Source organism: Lagopus muta, chromosome 18 (assembly GCF_023343835.1).
Source record: "Lagopus muta isolate bLagMut1 chromosome 18, bLagMut1 primary, whole genome shotgun sequence".
Taxonomy (NCBI): Eukaryota; Metazoa; Chordata; class Aves; order Galliformes; family Phasianidae; genus Lagopus; species Lagopus muta.
This window is the reverse complement of record NC_064450.1, coordinates 1,067,152-1,082,522: the sequence shown is the minus strand read 5'-3', so window position 1 is coordinate 1,082,522 and position 15,371 is coordinate 1,067,152. Positions and strand designations below refer to the sequence as shown.

The 15,371-nt window shown below is 54.9% G+C and overlaps 2 protein-coding genes across 4 annotated transcripts in view; one reads left to right on the top strand and one right to left on the bottom strand.

Moving 5' to 3' along the window:
* The window catches only part of MYOCD (myocardin), a 224,920-nt gene that overhangs the window by 320 nt on the left and 209,229 nt on the right, over positions 1-15,371 (top strand). The gene's annotated exons all lie outside the window — the stretch shown is intronic.
* On the bottom strand, positions 12,895-13,946 carry LOC125702353 (proline-rich protein HaeIII subfamily 1-like). Its single transcript, XM_048965516.1, is given in 4 exon segments — positions 12,895-13,070; positions 13,169-13,240; positions 13,338-13,754; positions 13,757-13,946. Coding segments are annotated over 4 exon segments (855 nt in total).

The window sequence follows — 15,371 nt, the reverse complement described above, 5'->3', positions numbered from 1 at the left end:
CTCCCGCCCCGCGGGGCGCGCTCCCGCTGCTTCTCGGGGGCTGTCGGGCGGTGGGGCCGCGCGCACCTGGCAGCCCCGCTCCGCTGCACGGCGAGGAGAGGATGCGGCTTTGCAAAGGGAGGATGATGGGGAAGGGCCACGTGAGTGCCCGGCGGCCGTTTGGAAGCTGCTCGGAAGGGTTCGCTACATCCCTCCCGGCTCCCGCTCCTCGTGCTCCTGCTTCGGCGGGGCGGCTGCGCGCAGGGTCAGGCCGGCTGCACCGACAGCTTAGTGCCAATTCACCGTGACTCACCAGTGCAACCCGCAGAACTGTTTAGTAAAAGCTCCCGGCATCGCTCACGCTTCAAAATCCGGGGCGTTTATGGATCGTGTTGTTTCTTTTTAAATGAATGCATTGCAAAATGCGTCCTGACATAAACGGTTCGTCTCGTTTGTTTGCAAACCTCCGGGGAGGTTTGCTGTCCTTGCACGGGGTTCCTGCTGCTGCAGGGTTAATGCTTTTGGGAGCTGCCTTGGCAGCAGGCAGGGTCCCAGCACAGCAGGGCTGTGCAGAGCGCAGCAGGGCTGTCCAGCTGTGCTGTATCCATCCATCCCCATGCTGTGTCCATCCCTGTGCTGTATCCATCCATCCTTTTGCTCTGCCCATCCCTGCACTTTGCTCTTGCTGTGCTGTGCCCATCCACCCCTGCACGGTACCCATCCTTCCTTGCGCTATGCCTGTCCCTGCACTTTTTCCATCCCCATGCTGTGCCCATCCCTGCCCTGTGCCCTGCTGTGTCCCTCCACAAGCATCCCTGTGCTGTGCCCATCCCTGCATTTTGGCCGTCCCTGTGCTGTGCCCATCCATCCCTTCGCTGTGATAATCCTATACTGTACCCTCCCCGCACTGTGGCCCCATCCATCCCTGTTCTCTGCCTGTCCTGCACTGTGCTCATCCATCCCTGTGCTATGCCCATCCTGCACTTTGCCCTTGTTGCACTGTGCTCATCCATCCTTGCACTGTGCCCATCTCTATGCTGTGCCCATCCTGTGCTGTGCCATCTCTGCGTGGTCTCCACCCCTGCACTGCGTCCATCCCTGTGCTGTCCATTTATCTGTGCCCTGTATCCATCCCTTGCTGTGCCCGTGCTGCACTGTGCCCTCGTTGCACTGTTCCCATCCATCCCTGTGCCGTGCCCATCTCTCCACTCCCTGCAGCACTGCCCACAGGCCCCATCGCTCTTAGGGGATCAGATGTTGGGGAAAGGGCTGAGTGTCAGGGCTTCTGTGCTGTGTTACAGCCACTGCTCTGCTGCAAGCCGTCTGCATCCTGGTCGTCTTTTCCCTGATGCCTATGAGTAAAGCCCAACTCTGCCTATAAGGAATAAAAATAGGAGAAAAATGTATGAAAGAAATTTGTTTTAGAAGGGTATGACGTGATCTCTCCTGCAAATGTCACTTGTCAAGCGACCCGAGGGGTGGCAAAAGGCCCCACTGCCCCTTCTGCAGTGCTCTGCCCCGGGCTGGTCCACGCACAGGGAGGAGCTGTGCGGGTGTTTTGTGGAGCATCGAGCTAAAAATAGTTTCTCTTTTCTGCTCCATCTGAATGGGCAGCCACATATGACTGTACATGGATTTGTCTGATAGTCCCATTTCAGTGTAAGAGACAAAATATCTTAGTTATGGCTTTGTTCTTCAGCTAACAATGGGTAGCTAAAAATATCCGACTTTGTTCCACTCAATAAAATTCTCTCAAGGGGAGACACTAACGTTACATTTTTGCCAGATCCGTGCAAAATGCAGCCAAAGAAAACGTGCATTTTTGCCAACAACTTTTCATAAAACTTGTAACGAGCAGAAAACTGCGCAGCGCTGTGAGCGGGGGCTGCGCCGGCTGCTGCGGGGCACGGCGGGGCTGCCCTGCTCCCTGCGGGCGTTTGGGGAGGGCAGGGCCCGGTGAGACTGAGCCGCCTCCTCCTCCTCCTCCTCCCGGTGCCGATCCTTCTCCTCTCGTGGTCCGTGCATGCTCGTGCTGCGGCAGCGTGGAGCGATGCACCTCTGACTCGAAGGAGGAGATGCCCCAGCCCTTCAGTGGCAGCTGCTCGGTGGTCGCTGCGGTCTTGCTCCAATTCCCTTATTTCCCGTTTTATGGCAGCTGGGGCTGGAGGCCGACCCCATCCCGCTGTGCACGGTAAAAGCCTGGCACGGCTCTGCAGCGTGCTCACAGCCTGACAGCCAAGAGGAAACCAGCAGGGACCTCACTGGGCTGGCACGGCCCCACGAGGTGGGAAGGATGAGCCTCTCATGCTCACCCCCATCTCTTTCCCACTCCTTCCCATCTCGTGGGGCCGTGCAGCCCCATGTCTCCAAATAAAGGTGTCCCCTGGTGCCCCAACCTATCTGCAGCGCTGTGCTGGTGGCCGCAGAGCTGCAAATAATGGGGTGAACGGGAGGCCAGCCCCATTCTCTTTGTCTCTCTGAACCTGTTTCCGTTTTCCAGCATCCCTCCTGTTGTGTAGGCATCCCCTGATGACCACACTGATAATCCCAAACCTTTGTGCTGCATTTGCTCTCCAGGCTGCAGTGCCATGTCCAGCCCTCCTACTGAACTGTGCCTCTTCCTGTGACCTTGTCCTGTTGATGCTTTTCTTTGGCCATTCTGTTTTGTATGTGGCCGCACTGGGCATGCTGGCATGCAGGCTCCTGTGGCAGGGACAGTTCAGTACCGGCTGATGGGTTGTGGCAGGAGCAGTGCCCTGTGCCAAGAGTGTGACGGAGCTCTTGATGCCCGGGCGGGATGGAGCAGGGGTGGTCTCATGGTGAGGGTGGGCTCGCAGCTGAAGTTGTTGACAGAGGGAGGGCAGGGAAAGGGGCCGGGGAACGCTGTGTGGCTCTTTGTGAGCCGTGGTAGAAGCACAGCCTCCCTCTTCCTGGTGCTTACCCTGCTCCCCCACTCCATGGGCACCTGTCCTGCTGCAGGGCCTGTCCTCCTCCCTGGGGCTGTGCTCCAGGGCTGCTTTCCCAGGGGGACAGGCACATCTTTTGGGAAGAAGACACTGCCTGACGTGATTCATGCAGTGTTTGCTGCTGCAGCATTCCCGGAATGTACCTGTTTTATTTCTTGGCCTTCTCACTTGTTATTGGAGAGGAGCAAAGTTAGTTGATGACACCAAGATGAGTGGTGCAGTTGATACAACAGAAGGAAGGGATGCCATCCAGAGGGACCTGGACAGGCTTGAAAAGTGGGCCCACATGAACCTAATGAGGTTCAACAAGGCCAAGTGTTGCAGTTGGGTTGGGGCAATCCCAGTTATGTGTGCAGGCTGGGAGAAGAACTTCTTGAGAGCAGCTCTGCAGAGAAGACTTGGGAGCTCTGGTGGACAAAAATCTGACATGAGCCAGCAGTGTGAGCTTGGAGCCTGCAGGGCCAGTGGTACCCTGGGCTGCATCAGCAGAGGGGTGGCAGCTACATATCAGGCCCTGGTGGAGGTGCTCAACAGCAGCTTGGGAGCCAGTCAGGAGACCCTGTCAGGTACCAGGGCAGGTTACCACACTGCCAGGTCATCTCAGTGCCACGTGCCAAACCAGAGCCCGGCTGCTTTGGCTGAGCTTTTGGGTCAGCAGGGGCTGGGGACATGGCACACAGTGTCAGCTCAGTGCTCCCTGCTCCTGCGGCCCACAGCTCAGCTGTGCTGCAGCATTGAGAGCCTTGCACCCATCACCAGAGCCTGCCTGTCCCCCTGTTCCTCCACTATGGACTCCTCCAGCCCCTGCCTGGCTCCTACACTGTGGGCACTGCACAGATAAGGCTGTCATTTTGTAAGTCCCCAAAATGCATCTTTTCTGCATCATCACAGGGACCATGGAAAAGCAGATCTATGGGAGAGGAGATTTCTTCTGAAAGACTCATGCCAGTCCTGGGAGCTGGCGGGTGCATTGGGTGCAGATTCTTTTATCCCTGTGTGGGAGGACTGGAGAGGAGCAGTAAGATTATAGCTGGGGAGCAGGGAGAGGAGCACATCAGGGCATGGTATCTGACTCCTCTGTGTGACGTGCTGCTGTTCTGCAGACTCACAATAGCACTGCTGTGGTGAGTTAGTTCCATGAGGGACATTTCTGGAAGGGGACAGGAGGCAAATTCATATTTTTTTTGCCTGAGGTGATCCAGGGTGATTTCCTTGGCAAGTCAACAAGCCATAGCCTTCCTCTGTGCTCTGTGTCTGCTGTAGAAGCACCTTTACTTTGAGGCAGAGGCAGCCCATCCCACTGCCCAGGCAGGTTGGTTCAGCTGCCATATCCCTGCACCCGGGACCTGCCTGTGTCCATCGTGCCCATGTCCTGGGCAAACAGCAGCCAGCAGTTCGGTGCTGTTGGCCTTCGACTGCAGAAGGCCCGAGGACAGGGGACGTGGCTCTGCCTTAACTGCATTTTCTGACTCATATTGATTTATGACCCAACCTCAAGCCAAAAATACACCCAGCTCACACGGGCAGCACTGCAGCAGACACTGAAGGCTTATCAGCTGTCCCCAGGGCCTTCCTGGCTGCTGACCTCATCAGGAGGCTGTGACAGCTGTGGGCACCCCATGGCCAGCCTGCTCTGGTCTTTCTCCCCAGGGCTGCTCTGGGATGGTGCCCGGAGCCCTGGGGCAGGTGTGGGCCCTGCTCAGCTCTGCACTGACCCTCATGGGCTCCCACTGCTCTGCCCAGCATTCAGCATGCAGCCAGGGAGGTTTCTCACCATTGGAAATGCACAGAGGCTCTGGCTCTGCTCTGGAGACAAAGGGGTACTCTGTGGCCCTGTGGGCATCGCTCACCCCATAAGCTTCTCTTCTTATGCTCCACCAGTCCCATTAACAGCAGAGCCAGATTTAGCCTTCCATTGTACTTCAAGCCTCCCAGGGCCATTCCACTCCATGTGCTGCTGTAGCCAGTGGTGGGGAAGAAAGTACAGAGGCTGTGGCCTGTTGAAATGGCAGTCTGGTACAACCTTACCAGAGGGGCATCTCTGCTCTTAGGATGAGTCTCTGAGCCATGGCTGGCAGCATTCCCACAGCACACTGCAATGCATTACTCCCAGACTGACAGAGTTTTGCAGCTTTCCTGCATTTTTAGTAGTGAAAACTGCAGCTGAGGAAGAGCAAAGCATCAGGAAGCTGGGCTGAGCATCTCACTATAGGAATCTGATTCAAGGTGCTCCTAGAGAACTGGCTGCAGTGCAGAGGGATGTGGGGATGAAGGAGCTGAAGGGAGCACATGGATACAGTTGGATGCAGATCCAGCCTCGGTGTATCTGTGCGTGTTGTTCCCTATCTGCACAGCAGGCGAAGGCCGTAAATCAAAGTGGATCACCAGGAGAAGTGCTGTCAGAGCAGGTCATTTCGCAGGGCTCTTGACATCGGCCAGCCAGCTGCCGGATGGGGCACATGGAGTTTGTTTAACCACCCGCGGCAGCACGTCGTGCCATGGGTCCGGCAGCTCGTTGTGCAGTGCAAATAACAATAACAGCGTGTGCAGTTGTTGGAGGCTTGCAGTGCTGTGTGGGATTTGGTCTCTGCTTAGGAAACGTTCCTGGGAAAGTCTTTTTGCTCGCAGCACTAGCAGAGGAGGCTCGACTCCATTCTGAAGCAAGACGATGAATAATAACTCCCCAGAGATGTGGCAAAGGCTGTGAAACAGCCTCGCGGAGCTGTGAGCCCCAGCTCAAAGGGCCCCGCTGCGTTCTGTCCCTGGAAAACTCGCAGCGTCTCATTTCTGCTCCACAAACAGCACGTAGGCATCTCCACCAGCGGCTGTCATCACCGTGCGAGGAGCTGTGCCGGCGTGCTGCTTGGAGCCCCGGGTTCAGTGCTGACAAACTGCTCCGTCCCTGGAGGCTGCCCCATTGCCTGGGGTGTGTGTCTGGTCCAGAAAGGCTCACTGAATGCCAGCTGCTAAGCGGGGTTCAAACACCAGAATTGGTCCTTTGGGTGCTGTTCGAGTTTGACAAACCCTTCGCGCCGTTGCTTGCTCATCCTCATACTGTTGCTCCTTGCTGTTTCTCTAAGGTAGATCCATCAGGTGGCCCCAGCCTGTGTCCTGCTGTGCTCTGCTGTCCAGCCACGCAGAGCAACCGGGGATCCTGGAGCTGAGAGTGTCCCCTTCCTGCTCTGCTGCTTTCCTGCAGCAAAACCATTTCCTCCTCTCTTTAGCAGTGAAGGAGGTGCACAACTGCTGTGTGCAGCTGCCTCAGGATCCCCTGCCAGGCGTGGTCTCATGTCCATGTATCACCTGGTGTCACTGCACTCCTACCGGGGTCCCAGGGCTTGGACATTGCTGCTGAGTGATGGGCTGTGTCTCCATGTTGGCCCAGAGCCATCACACTTTGTATTCAGGGAAGTGTGACAGTGAAAGTCAGACACACAGCCTCTCAGAAGGGTTTGCAAACACACTTCTTAGTTCAAGCTGAACAAGGATCCTAAAAATAAATATCTCTATGAGCAGTGTTGGCCTTGGCTTCCTCCTAGGGAAACCCTGCTACTTCAGACCCTGCCCCAGGTTTGCAGGGCTGCAGAGAGCTGAGACAGCAGTGGTGTGGGGCTGCCAGCTGGAGGTTCTGGTAATTGCTGTGTCCCACTAGAGACACTTCCACGAGGCTGGTGCAGCCCTTGGTGCAGGAGGTGACCCTCTGGGACAACTGGAGTCATTCCTGGAACACAAGGGACTGCTGGTGCAGCCGGGACACAAAGGGTGCCCCAAGGTCTGGTGCACCCAGCAGCTCACCCGCAGCACACAGCCAGGCCTAGAGAAGGAGATAAGGGATGTCTAAGCCCAGAGTGGGAGGCAGCAGTTCTTTGGAGAGGAGTAGGGTGTGCCAAGAGCCCTGGTTTTGAGCTCTTTGTAGAGCAGACTTGACAATAAGCCCATGCAGGCCCTTCCGTTGGGAACTTTCACCCGTACAGAATGCTCGGTGGTATCTGCTCCTCTGCTTTGCCTTCTCCAGGGCCATCTGACTGCAGCATGCACGCTCTGGCTGCCCAGCATCCAAGCCATTTGTCACTGAGAAATTTAACTTTCTGAAGTCTGCAAGCTTGCTAAGAATAAACTTAATAAATTAGTGAGCGTATTTAAAGTGCACCACTGCTCGCTGATCTGGCATTTTAATCTACTCGTGAAGCTATCCAGAGTGTTTGCTCAGCGTGTGGCCAAGTTCTGAAATATTTGCATGCTGCTATTGTCAGTGCATCTCCTGACCCTTTGCAAAAGGATGGCAGGAGGAGTGAATTTATAAGAATCTTCCACTGGCGAAGGTAGCGGAGCCGTTCCTAACGCACTCGGTGGAGTTATCTCCCCGAGATCATCTTTGCCTGTTATTCCGATCGGGTGGATGAGATACAATTAAACAGCACAGCTGTGTTTTATGTTCTCCAGAGCTACATATCCTCTTCAGTGACACACATTCTTTGCAGGTCAGTTGTAAAACATGTTTGATGTTGGCACATAGGCCGTTGGAGCAAACTGAAGCTGCTCTCTTCGTTTAGCAGTGGGGAAGCTGCGGGTTAGCCCGGGAAGGCAAGAGATGCCTCCTTCTTCCTGCCCCTTCCCCAGGGCTGGGCAGCAGGCAGGGGGCTCATGCAGGCAGGACGAGGGCCAAGCAGCTGTGCTGGGCTCCAGGAGCAGGTTCTCCTCCCCTCCTCCTCTGCGTTGTTACTGCAGCGTGGATAAAGAACCTCGACTGACTGTTCTGCGAGCTGCCTGTTTCCACCTGTTCTTCGGGGTTCTCGGAGCCTCGATGAAGTGAAGCAAGGTTGGGCTCTCTGTCGGGATCCCATGGCCATGCTTATCGCCGTGCTGTGGTATGTGCAGGGTGTGGGCTCTGAAGTCCTCACAATCCTCTTGGGAGCAGCACCCGGAGGTTTTCAGTCGCAGGGCAGACGCTGCTCCTGCTGGCTCCAGGTGCTGTGTGCTGCTTCAGGGTTGGGGATTTAAGTGACAGCAGTCTCTGGCCAGCAGCCTCTTTGTGCAGAAATTGGCTTTGCTAGATAGTGAATTGTGGAATCGTGGAGTCATAGAATCCTTAGAGTTGGAATGGACCTTTAAAGGTCATCTTGTCTAACTCCCCTGCAACAAACAGGGACGCCCACAGCTCCGTCAGTGTTCAGGGCCCCATCCAAATTGACCTTGGGTGTCTCCAGGGATGGGGCACCCACCGCATCTCTGGGCAACCTGTGCCAGCGCCTCACCACCCTCTCTGTAGAAGACTTTTTCCTTATATCCAACGTGAATCTCCCCTTTCAACTTTTCCTCAGTACTTTTTTCTGTTGTTTAATTGTATCAGTTTCTTTTTTCCTTTTTTTTTTTTAAGTGCTGTGTGCTGATGAGCATCTTATAATTAGTCTTTTTAGTTCTCCTGTAGTGCAGAATTGTGACTGTGACCCAAACATTGGCCCCAGAATGATCTGCCCTACTTTAGACATATACTTAACGCAGGAAGAACTGCGCTCCTCAGCCAGGTGTGGGAGTGCCAGAGCAGGCTGACCCCAGCACAGAGCCTTGGGATCAGGGGAGGCTGGAGCTCAAACAGGAGCACACAGAGCCAAGCTTTGCAAGGAAGCCCAGTTCTGAGTTATGCTTGAATGGAAAAAAAAAAGGAAAATAAAAAGGAAAAAAAAAAAAAAAAAAGAAAATTTTTCTTTCTAAAGGAGTACGGTCAAGAACACAAGCTTGATATTTTTTGGGGGGAAAAAAAAGTTAATTTGGAGAATGATGGAGAAGGGCAGTAATGAAAGAAAAACCAGAGCAATTAAAGCGGCAAATGGCAAAGTAAGAGGCTACAGTCACCCTGGTGTGAGATGGGAAGAGTTTGCTCAGCACGAGGTGCACCTTCCAGCTGCCCATCCATTCCTAAATTCAGAGCTCATACTTTCAGACCGTTTTTCTCCTCTAAATGCTGATGTTGGAGACCCTGGGCATCCCTGGGCCCATCGAGTAGCTCAGTTCCATCAGGTCACCACGTCTCAACCGAATTCAAAGCACATGAGCTCCTAAGGGGCAAGTCTGGGGAAGAAGAGAGGTCGCTTCTGCTGTGCTTTATGGTTTAATTCAGCTGCTGCATTAATTCACTTCTTTTGGCTCCAAAGATCACTGCAGGTCTAGGAATTCTTATTTGTTTGTTTATTTTGTGTGACAAACATGTCTCCAGAATAAATGTTACGTTGAAGCTTTTGTTATCAGCGGAGCGTGGCTGAAAGGGAACAGCAGGACTCCGTCCCACCTGCAGGTACAGGCAGTCAGCAATAGTGATGAAACTCTTTTCAAAGTGCCTTTTTGGAGCTGCTTGAACTATGAGGACTGCAGATATCGTTGTGATTATCTGCTCTGGCTACCAGGTATAATCTGAGCCCTGATTTTCTCCTGCTCGAATCACAGCAAGCAACCAAGCATGATGTAACATCTGCTAATGATGGAGATTCCCACAGTGCCCAAGTGAATTCTTGCAGTGGTTCATTACCTTTGCTGGTATGCCAGTAATACTGTGCCACGTTACTACTTCCAGTTCACCTAGCTTCAGCTTCTGGACATCAGATTGTAGTAAGACTCTGCTGTGTTGGAGAGTCTTCGGTGGAAAAACAGACGTGGTCCGTATACCCCACAGCCTGCTTTTTGGCTAGCAGATTAGATTGAGCCTTCAAGGCCTCTCACTGCAAGGTCAGTTCTCTTTATTACCATCTTCATGGCTCTTCTCCCGTTCTCTCAATGTCCTGCTGAGCACCGCAGCCAGCTGCTGGCTGGCACAGGCACCCAAAGGCAGGGGCATGTAGTTTCATGTGAATTTCGTCTGAACATCTGATTTCCCCCCAGCTCTTCCAGGCGTGCTGAGCCTATGGAGCACCTTCACATGTGAGGAGGGTGCAGTCCCAACTCTACCAAACCACCCAGAGTTTCACAACCACCACTTCCCAGGACAGAGCATCCTGCCTTGTATGCGTGACCCATGATCTGTATTCTCATTCCAAGATGTGTGACTATATTTGGCGATATTGACAACCTGCTCGTGCCCAGTTTAACCAGCAACCCAGGCCATTCTGTATCAGTGATCTGGCTTCTTCTCTATTTGCCAGTCTCACAATCTCTGTGTCATCAGCAAACTTTACTACAGATGATTTAATATTTGTTCAGATCATTGATAAAAACGTTGAATAGCATCGGGCCAAGAACCGACCCCTGGGGAACTCCACTAAATCCACCCCTGCTGGGTGAGGAGTTCCCATTTGCAATTGCCTCTGAGACACGTTACCCCGCCAGCTTTTAATCTATTTAATATGTGCCATGTTGATTGTGTATTGTTCTAGTTTCTTAATCAAAATGTCATACAGTACCAAGGCAGTTGCCTTGCAGAAGTCTAAGTCTATTACACCACCAATATTATTTTTATCAATCAAACTTGTAATTTCACAAAAAAGATGAGTCTTTGTCTGACAAGTCCTGTTCTCCATAAGTCTGTGTCAATTAGCATTCGCTGTATTTCAGCTGAAATCCCCACCCGCCGCGCTGTGGCAGCCTTCAGAGCTGCCTGCCCAGAGCTGCCGCCCGCTGACCGGCCTGCCAGGGTCTGGCTCAGCCAAAAGCTCCACAAACGTTGGCAAACGCCGCCTTCCTCTATTGCTGTTGACTGTTCTAGTGCCTCCATCCAGAGACAGACTAACACAAACAACTTCAGAAGAGCTATATTTATTCCTTTTATATTGAGAAATTGCTTCTCATCAGCTTCAGGTTTGCACTGCGTACATTGTCTTCAGCTCTTGGCTTTCCTTATCAGTTTTCTACAGTTTCTCACTTCTCATTCATTATTATCAGTTTCCCCTTTCTTAAGTTATATATGGTTTTCTTATTTTTCACAGTTGTCTTCACTTCTTTCACAAGCCAGAGTCTTTTTTTTAACCAGTGTTGCCTTCTTTCTCAATTGTGGGATTGTGGTTTTGGGGCAACACGTAAAATGTTTTTCAACAATTCCCACTTAGCATTCACATTTTTCTGATTAAATACTTCTCCCAATTGATTCGCTTCATAATTGTTTTCAGCTCTGTGAAACCGAATCTTTTTAGCATTAAGTGGATATATTTTCAGAACAGAGCTTCACTTAGAATACTCACTTTACAGCCATTCTGCTTCTCAGTTAAATAAAATAAAACACTGACTCTTAGAGACATTTGGCATGCATTTCAGGGTCACAGAACTGGGAAATGAGAATTGTTCCTTAGAAAAGATGTTTTCATGAAAAGTTTTTGTTGTTGTTGTTGTTGTTGTTGTTTTGTCAAAGTGTGCATTAATTTGGATAAAGCGGGGCGTGCCTAAAGTCCAGAGCTGTGAAGCATCGTCTCTCTTTTGGCAATTGAAGTTTCAGACATTTAGTCCCAAACTGTGAAGTTCCTGGTGACTGGAAAAAGAGAAACATCAGCCCTATTTTTAAGAAAGGGAGAAAGGAAAACCCAGGGAACTACAGGCCAGCGAGCCTCAGCTCTGTGCGTGGGCAGATGATGGAGCAGATCCTCCTGGAAGCTGTGTTAAGGCACATCCAGCAGAAAGGAGTGATTGGAGACCGCCAGCGTGGCTGCGCCAAGGGCAGATGGTGCCTGAGCGATGTGGCGGCCTTCTATGGTGGAGTGACGGCGTTGGTGGACGGGGGAAGGGCAGCGCATGTCATTGCGTGGACTTGTGCAAGGCCTTGGACATGGTCCCTCGCCACATCCTGCTCTCTAACGTGGAGAGGAGTGGATTTGAAGGCCGGGCTGTTGGATGGACTGGGAGTTGTCTTGGTGGCAGCCAAGGGCTGTGATCCATGGCTCTGTGTCAGGGTGCTGAAGCCGGTGTCAGGGGCTCAGTAAGGGCAAGCGCAGGGTGCTGCCATTGGGTGGGGGCAATGCAGACTGATATTGACACAGACTGGGGGAAGATGTGCTTGAGAGCAGCCCTGCGCAGAAGGACTTGGGGTCCTGGTGGGCGAGAAGCTGGCCATGAGGCAGCAGTGAGCGCCTGCAGCCCGGAAGGCCAGCTGTGTTGTGGGCTGCCTGAAAAAGGGGCGGCCAGCAGGAGGGGGAGGTGATCGTCCCCCTCCATCGGCTCCTGTGAGGCCCCATCTGCAGCGCTGCGTCCAGGCCTGGGGCCCCCAGCACAGGAAGGACGTGGAGCTCTGGGTGCGGGTCCAGAGGAGGCACTGAGATGAGCAGAGGGCTGGAGCAGCTCTGTGTGAGGAAAGGCTGAGGGAACTGGGCCTGTTGAGCTTGGGGAAGAGAAGGCTGCGGGGAGACCTCACGGTGGCCTTCCAGTGCTTGAAGGGAGCGTATGAACAGGAGGGGGAACGGCTGTTTGTGAGGGTGGATGGTGATGGGACAAGGGGAATGGTTTTAAAGTGAGACAGGGGAGGTTTAGGTTGGATATGAGGAGGAAGTTTTCAGCCAGAGGGTGGTGAGGCAGTGGAACAGGTTGCCCAAGGAGGCTGTGGATGCCCCATCCCTGGAGGCATTCCAGGCCAGGCTGCATGTGGCTCTGGGCTGGGCTCTGGGGGGGGGTTGGTGCTGCATAAACAACTGCAGGTCGTCGTAGCAAAGTGAATATGACACATTGAATAATTTAAATAATTTAATATAATTGAACATAAAATAACATAAAATAACGTAACATAATCTGATGGAGTCCCACACTGTCGCCGTCCAAGGTGTTGTTGGTGGACAGCCCAGGTTTGGAGGGGATGGGCTGGGGCCGGTGCCGGTGGCCCTGGAGCACTGCCGCTGCTCTGTGCGAGGGCCGGCGAGGAGCCCAAGGCTACAGGTAGCCTTATTTGTTGGCTGTGTCTCCTGCTGTGGCCGTGTCTCCTGCTGCACCACGTGGGCCGGTTTCTGCCGATGCTCCCGTGTTGGCTGAGCCCACCCAGCTTCGCCTAGCGCGAGCGCTTTTGTTCTGGAGCATCCTGGCTCCGCGGCAGCTTCCTCTTGGTGGCTCGGATGCTGCCAGCGCTCTGCTGGTGCCCGCTGGGGGTGCAGGCAGGGGCTGGGCACTCGTCCGCGTCCTCATCCATGCCCGGGATGTTGTCCGGGACCTCTTTGGGTGCCACTTCTGGAAGAGGAAGAAAATCGCCACAGGGTTGAGGCCAGCTTTCCCACACCAAATGGGTGCAAACACTCCTCCGCCAGCTCTGCTGCCCCCAAACTCACCGCTGTTCATCCAAGCCAGGAGGTCACCGATGTCAGTGATGTCCTCCGGGATGTCGGAGCTGGTTGTCGCTGCTGGAAAGCAAGAAAATGCGCCGTGAGGCAATGCCATCTTTCCCACAGCCACCCGGTGCGGCCAGCCTGCCGCCCGCTCTGCAGCCCCCAAACTCACCAGCTGATTCCAGCGCTGCGATGCTGCAGCTGAGCGGAGCCGCGTTGGGATGGGGGCACACGCCGATGGGTGCTGGCTGCCCCTGGTCCTCCGGCTCCTCGGGCTGCTCTAAGATGGTGGGCAGGGTGCCGGGCACGAGGCGCACCCGCTGCCGCACCGGAGGTCCTTGGAGGACGGTGGAGGGGCCGGGCTGGCTGGCAGCCTGCAGCGGGCAGCTGCCTGCGGGCTGCGGGGGCTGCCCACGCAACGCGGCCCCGGGCTGCTGCCCCATCGGCTGCTGGGGCTGCATGGTCCCTGCCACCGGGGGATGATCCCAGCAGTGGGCAGGGGCATTGGGGGGAGGCATACCCGGCTTCATGCCCCCGGGTAGGAGCAAGAGCAGGGGTAACTGCTGCCCCCCAGGTTGGAGATGTCCCAAACAGTCAACAGCCCCTCAGGAGTGAGCTGAACCACAATGGGAGGCACCCCCTGAGGTGGGAGCTGACCCACGGTTGGGGGCTTCCCCCCACGTGGCCGCTTGCCCACAGCTGGGGCCTTCCTCCCACGTGGTCGCTTACCCGCTGCTGGGGGCTTCCCCGCAGGTGGGAGCTGACCCACGACTTGGGGCATCACCCCAGAGGGCAGCTGACCCACAACTTGAGGGACCGCCCCAGGTGGCAGCTGAACCACTGTTGTGGGCATCCCCCCAGGTGGGAGCTGACCCACAACTTGGGTTGTCACCCCAGGTGGGAGCTGACCCACCACTTGGGTTGTCACCCCAGGTGGGAGCTGACCCACCACTTGGGTTACCACCCCAGATGGGAGCTGACCCACAACCTGGGGAACCCCCCCAGGTGGGAGCTGACCCACAACCTGGGGCATCACCCCAGGTGGGAGCTGAACCACTTGGGGCATCACCCCAGGTGGGAGCTGAACCACTTGGGGCATCCCCCCAGGTGGGAGCTGAACCACTTGGGGCATCCCCCCAGGTGGGAGCTGCGCTCCCTGTCCCTGGACACCTGGTGCCCCAGGCCAGACAGAAGCCTGAGGCACCACGTAGGTGACATTGGGGACAGGGAGGGACTGGGTCGACACTGGCACTGCTCCGCTGCTGTTGGTCTGCATTGCAGCAGTGGCCAGTGGAAGCACAATGGATCCAGGGATAATCGCGTCGGGTGTCGGAAGCACCGTCGGCATCCGTGGAGAAATTCTCTCTGTGGAGAAATGCCCAGATGGGCGCTGGGGTGAGATCTGGGGCACTGGCATCCCCTGGAGGGCCGCCGTGCCAGGAGCAGAGGGAGCCTGCTGCCTTACCTGCCAAGGTAGCTCGAGAGTGGCAGTGGGGGGTTCCGTGACCGCTGGGGTCAGCCCCTCTCCGCTGAGGTCACAGTGCGCCTCTGTGTCACGGTCCCGTGGTGACACAGGCATTGCTCTGTGCCTGCCCCGTCACCACCGCTTGCTGTGGCCGCTCAGTGCAGCCTGCCGTTGTTTCAAAGGAGATTATAAAGAGGAGGGAAACGAACTTTTTGTGTGGTGATGGTGATTGGACAAAGGGGGAATGGTTCTAACGTAAAGGAGGGGAGATTTGAGTTAGCCGTGGGGTGGGATTCCGTCCCAGTGCAACGGTGGAACAAGGCCGAGTCCTCCTGGTGTAACTGAATGCATACAAATCCATGGGGCGGGATGATATCCATCCTGGGGCTCTGAGGGAGATGGCTGATGTGGCTGCCGAGCCGCTCTCCATCGCATGTGAACAGCAGCGGCTGTGCGGTGAAGTCCCCGGTGACTGGAGAAAGGGAAACGTTGCTGCCATGGTTAAGAAAGGGTGAGGGCGGTGAGCCTCAGCTCTGTGCCTGGGCTGATGATGGAGCAGATCCTCCTGGAAGCTGTGTTAAGGCACATCCAGCAGAAAGGAGTGATTGGAGACCGCCAGCGTGGCTGCGCCAAGGGCAGATGGTGCCTGAGCGATGTGGCGGCCTTCTATGGTGGAGTGACGGCGTTGGTGGACGGGGGAAGGGCAGCGCATGACATTGCGTGGACTTGTGCAAGGCCTTG